The sequence below is a fragment of the Olea europaea genome, chromosome 12, assembly GCF_002742605.1.
Source record: "Olea europaea var. sylvestris chromosome 12, O_europaea_v1, whole genome shotgun sequence".
Classification (NCBI taxonomy): domain Eukaryota; kingdom Viridiplantae; phylum Streptophyta; class Magnoliopsida; order Lamiales; family Oleaceae; genus Olea; species Olea europaea.
This window is the reverse complement of record NC_036248.1, coordinates 20,815,869-20,822,011: the sequence shown is the minus strand read 5'-3', so window position 1 is coordinate 20,822,011 and position 6,143 is coordinate 20,815,869. Positions and strand designations below refer to the sequence as shown.

The 6,143-nt window shown below is 34.6% G+C and overlaps 1 protein-coding gene across 1 annotated transcript; it reads left to right on the top strand.

The window, feature by feature from the left end:
* Nucleotides 1-2,366: 2,366 nt before the first annotated feature.
* On the top strand, nt 2,367-5,037 carry LOC111406047 (CBL-interacting protein kinase 18-like). The gene is made up of 3 exons (XM_023035230.1): nt 2,367-2,435; nt 3,164-3,261; nt 3,404-5,037. Exon 3 carries the CDS (start codon nt 3,453-3,455, stop codon nt 4,788-4,790), a length of 1,338 nt encoding a protein of 445 aa, XP_022890998.1. The 5' UTR covers nt 2,367-2,435; nt 3,164-3,261; nt 3,404-3,452; the 3' UTR covers nt 4,791-5,037.
* The last annotated feature ends 1,106 nt before the right edge of the window (nt 5,038-6,143 follow it).

The following is a 6,143-nucleotide window of genomic DNA, read 5'->3' as shown; positions in this document are numbered from 1 at the left end:
TTGAGAATATCGTTGCGAAAGTAAAATTTATTCTTTTATATTCGACAATGTTAGTGTTAATAAAATAGTTATCGATAAATTGTGTAAGATATTGTAACTTGATTTTGGTGGTTATTTGTTTTCACATTTGTTGTATGTGCCATATTTTAATTTAATTGTGTAAGATGGTTTGAAACATATTAAAAATGAAATACAAAGAATTATGAATGTACTAATATATATAACGATCTCCCCTAGTAGAAAACAAGTATTTGAGGAATTTTGCATTGAATTTGAGGTGACGAATGCTAAAATATTTGTTAGCGACGTAGTTCATAGATGAAACTCTATTTACTTATTATTAAAGCCATGTGAAGGTTTTGAACATTTGATAACTGAGTTTTATAACAATAGGCATATTAGAAACAATAACGACACTATTTTGTATGAATCCAATTGGCTTTTAGCTATAAAAGTTTTAAAAAAATTGACAAATTTTTATGATAATACAAATATTTTGTTTAGAGTTTACTATTCCACTAGTTGTATAGTGCTCGAACGTCTTTATATAATTGCAAGGACATTTCATAAACACAAAAATGGCCCCGATTTTAGTGCAATTATGTACTCTATCGAATTAAAGTTTAAAAAATATTAGGAAGATTTACCCATATTATTTTATTTAGCATGCATCATGAAACACCGATATAATTTATCAAACTAAATATGTAATTGATCAAATTTCAAAAGTTTTAATTTTTAATACACTTATAACATATAGAAATTTAGAATAAGTTTTATGTGAAATGTATGAATTATATGCAGAACGAATGGGTATATTAATCGAGCACCCTCTGTGCCTACTCCTTCCGCTAATATTGAAGAATATGACGCTGAAATATTAAATATTTGAAGGCATTAACACGTATAGATATGATGCAAATGCAATAAGTTCATCTAGTAATACTTTGTCTTCTGCATGTAATCAAACATCAGAGACAAGTTCAAATACATTGTCTGCTGAATTAATTGATTAGTTTAATTATAATATGCCTACCAACAAAATAATTAAAAAAAGCTCTAAAGAGATTATTGAATTCTGACGAAGGTACACTTATAACATCCTCAAACACACCTTCAGACAAACATAATGTTGGAGTTTTTTTTTTTTTTTTTTTGAGAATGTGGGGTTGAAAAAGAAAGAAAATTTTTCGATTTATGTGTAATATTATTTTATGAAAGATTTTGTGGTTGAAAATAAGAGAGAAAAAAATTGAAAGAGAACGGGGGCTTACTACAACCACTATGACAAGCAAAAATATATTGTACAATTATTCCACCGCTAGGGGTAATATTCAAAGAAATCAACTAAGTTCACAAAAAACCATAAAGACAAGTGCTGCTTACCATTTTTGCAGATGGCCGGACCGTAAATGGAGTAGGTAACCTCGTCTCGGGCTCCACTCCAACGTAAGAGTCAGTAATGAAAATGTGTATCAAAATAAGAAAGCCAAATGATAAATCGAATATTTCATTTTGGAGAAAGGTTCTATTTATAACTTTTTCTTTTGGCTTACATGTCCGCGATATAGATTCGATTATGTACAAACGAGACACTTGTCAATTTAGTTTTTTGAAAATATGAAGGGAATCCGTACAAATACGATTATGTACGGATATGACACCTGTTTATTTTATTTCCCAAAAACATGGACGGAATATAAGATACGAATACATCTTTATTCGAGTAACCATGCAATTCCGTGATTGCAGGAATTTAGCCCTACTTTTCATTATCACGACTGTATATCTACGAAGAGGTTCCTTCATTTTATCAAGTGTGAATTATTAGCCAACCCGCAATTCAATCAAAAATGTTAATTAAAACAAGCGAATTCAGCCCACGATCAAGGAAATGACTATCACTCCCGTTATTATTGAGGTCACGTGGATCATTCATTGATCCGATTAGATGAAGATGTCTTGGTCTTGAAGGTGATCGTTAGCAAAATCATTAATCAACTTTGATTGTTACTTCGACAGAGCTGTATCTTCGTAATGATCTGTGCTAAAAACTTATCGCCCAATCAAAGGGTAATTTTTCTTTTTTGCTTATCAAATTTCCTCTAAAATAATTGTAGGAATTAATGAATACAACTCGAGGATACCACCTACTATTCTGTCTTTGCTATGGAATCTTGTTTTCCATATGAACTAGCCTGTCACGTGTCAGTTACCAATTAGTTAACTGCAATATAAGCCACCTACAATTTGGCTACACAGAAACTGATGCACACAAATTTGAACATGCGGCGCAAACCTACGGCTTCGACACACTCTATGAACAGTTCACATGATAAAATCTGTGCATTTTACACACACAAACCATTACGAAAAGTGTACTCTCTCTTCTCTTCAAGACTACGGAGTTTCCGAAGCTACTCTCTTAACCCAAGGTATTCATTTCTTTTTTCTATAACCCAATTTTTTGTTTTTGAGCTTCTGAATTCTTGTTCTGGTATCTAATTTATTACATTCAAACGTATGTATTTAAATTGATGTAATTATATATATTTTTTTCTCGAAGGTCATAACTTTACGTGTGTGTGTGTGTGTATAGACAAACATGAATCAATGAGTTGTCTGTTTTCTGGTGAATCAATGAGAGCAAAAAAGTTGTTTGTGAATTCCATTTTAATTAATTTTGAGGATGGATTCTTGTTTGATTCTACATTTATTACATTCTCTTTTATGGGTATGGAAAGAAGTGCCTTTTTGTTTCTTTTCCTGTCGTGCTTCTTGACAGACCTTCAAAATTGAAATTCTATGTGCGCCTGCCGGAACTCTCTCTTTCTTTTCCAATGTGTCTCTCTTCTAAATTTGGATTCGTATTTGAATATTTACGTTTAAGGATTTTTATAAAATCTCTGTTTTGCTTGAAGAAATATTTCTGTAAATCTCTTAAATAGCTTCCAATGAAATAAAATGCGCGTGAGTGTAATCGATATAGAAATTAGATGTGGAGAACCGAATAAAATGGATTAGTAAATCAGCTTAAAGATCTAAGCTTCCTTAGATGAATCCAACATGTTAAAGCATGCATTCAATGTATGATTGAGAAGTATCACCCAACAATCAACAATCTGACGGGCTGGACTAACTATTCGGCTGTTTTCTGTTGCAGATTCTCCTCGAGCATTGTTGATGTAGTTGTTCGCGGGAATGTGGAAAGATGTGGCTGAATGCCGAGACCTTCGTCTCTAAGGTCTGCCCTCCATCAAGGTCAGTCTTTTTCGTAAGAAATAATGTCCAGTCTACGATCATAATAAGATCAAGTTTTGCAACCAGATGCATAATGAAGCCATGATCCATCAACTTCGTGTTTTGTTGAAGTATGACCGTGCAATTTAGTTCTTTTTTCTAGGAATCCTGCCCTGTAAATAAGAGATTGTAGTAGGTTCGTGTTTTTTGAAATGGAGAAGAAGGGAAGCGTATTGATGGGAAAATACGAGCTTGGGAGGTTGCTAGGTCAAGGAACTTTCGCCAAAGTTTACTATGGTATACTTCTTAAAACAGGACAGAGTGTGGCCATAAAGGTTATTGATAAAGACAAAGTGTTGAAGGCCGGGTTGACAAATCAGACAAAGCGAGAGATATCTGTTATGGGAATGGTCAAACACAACAACGTGATGGAGCTATACGAAGTTATGGCTACCAAAACTAAGATTTATTTTGTGATGGAATATGCGAAAGGTGGAGAGCTTTTCCACAAGGTTGCGAAAGGAAGGCTCAAGGAAGATAGTGCTCGGAAATATTTTCAACAACTGATTTCTGCTGTTGGTATTTGCCACAGCAGAGGTGTTTATCACCGTGATTTGAAACCCGAAAATCTTCTGCTGGATGAGAATGGAGATCTTAAGGTATCCGATTTTGGATTGTGTGCGCTCACCGAGTCCAAGCGCCAGGATGGATTACTCCACACCGCGTGCGGCACCCCAGCATATATCGCTCCCGAGGTGATTCGCCAAAGAGGCTATGATGGATCCAGAGCTGACATCTGGTCCTGTGGGGTGATCTTATTTGCCATGCTTGCAGGTTATCTTCCATTCAAAGACTCAAATCTCATGGAGATGTATCGGAAGATAAGCAGGGCTGAGTATAAATTCCCAAATTGGTTTCCACCTGAAGTACGAAAGCTGCTATCACAGATCCTTGATCCTAACCCCTATACTAGGATTTCCATAGACGAGATTATGCAAAACTCGTGGTTCAAAAAAGGTCTCAATTCCAGACAAGCTATGACTAAAGCAGAAGACACAGAAAATGTCCCTCTCGACTTTGATTCCATTTCTGTTTCTTCCTGGAATGATATTCCGACGGATACGAAGCTGGAAGTGGACAAACCAGCTAACCTGAATGCATTTGACATTATATCTCACTCAACTGGATTTGATTTGTCTGGTTTGTTTGTGAGCAATGACCAAAAAGATGAGGTGCAATTTACATCTACAAAGCCGGTTTCTGCTATCATATCAAAACTTGAGGATGTTGCTGGGAATCTGAAGTTCAGAGTGAAGAAAAAGGATCAAGGGTTGATGAGATTGGAGGGCTTCAAGGGTATGAACGGTATTTTGTCCATTGATGTAGAAATATTTGAAATCACTTCGTCGTTTCATTTGATCGAGATGAAGAAGTCGAGTGGCGACTCAGTAGATTATCAGATGATGTTGAAACAGGATGTAAGACCAGCTCTTAGGGAAATTGTTTGGACTTGGCAAGGTGAGCTACAGCAGGGTCAGAAGGAAGGCTAGTGACTGAATTCTTAGTTCATTTCTCAGGCTATTAAGACTCTTGTTTTGGTATTTTAGTGTTTCTATAGCTCTGGTAATCCATACCAATGTTACAGTACTATTTATTTGTGTGTAAAACAGTAATATGGGGGTATGAATGCACATAAACTGGTTTCTAGAAAATGTGCCTGTAAAGTGTTTTCTGCTGTAAACCGTTCTGCCTATTTCTAGCCATGCTAGTCTAGGCCGTAGAGGTCCATGACCAATATGTTAAGATCTGGGTTCAATATTAAAATATCAACATTGTTAAGAGGAATAGCTCAAACATTTATAAGTTGATCTATGTTTTCATCTTTATTCGATGTCCCCTCAAGATGGTGGCTCGTTTGAGCAAACCAATCTTGAACTCGGCTGGCTTATTTTTGAGTCTTAATTGGATCGAATTGCTCGTTGAAGTTTAATGAGCTCCAATACCATATTAAGACTTGTTATTCCATCTTAAAAGGTCGATCTTATTAAAAGTAGTAATCCAAATCTTTATCAGTCAATCTGTGTTTTCATCTTTATTAGGTGTGAGATTTATCCCTTTAACCCAATGCCAGATGAAAACGCGTCTGTCCGATCAATACCTCTACACGAAAACTTCTTATAATGTCAAAAATTCCGTGATAACAATAGTCAATAGATTCAGAAATTTCTTAAAAAGATGGAGAAATGGATTTCAATATATAATTCTGTTAATTAGTAGAAATTTCTTAAAATGTGGCGCTCCTGATGATTTTGAAAATAGGTGGAATTCTCCTCCATTTTCCTTCTATGAGTTAATTAGCATTTAGAGAATAATTCAGAACAGTGTCAAAGTGGACTAATTGATAAGAAGGAACTTAAGATTTTGATAGATTTCGGAAAGACTAAGAAAATTTCAACAAGACGGTACAGTTTTTTCTGTCACACAATGAGAGCACAAAACTCATAAAAGTGCAACATATCCAAAGTTGGAGTCCCATAGAAAAAGTTTGAGGCAGAAAATATTTTTCTAAGATACTGAGGCTGTATTTCTGGTTACCGTTTCATAAATTCTAAGAGCCCCTCAATCGACATAATTTCAACTTTATATGATAGATAACTCTTAAAGTGCCTTTTTCAATTAAAATCATCCTGAAATTCGTATACAAACTAAAGTAAATTTTTAAAGTAAAGATAGAATGCTATAATGAATAACGTATACTTTGTAAAATATAAAGGAATTCAAAAGAGTGTTTCATTCTTCTAAAAGCTAAAAGAACACGTGTGCAAGTAAAATATATTAATGAAAATCCTAACGTTACTGATATTTAAAATACTTTTTGTTGATCCCAAAAAATGTGCCAACGG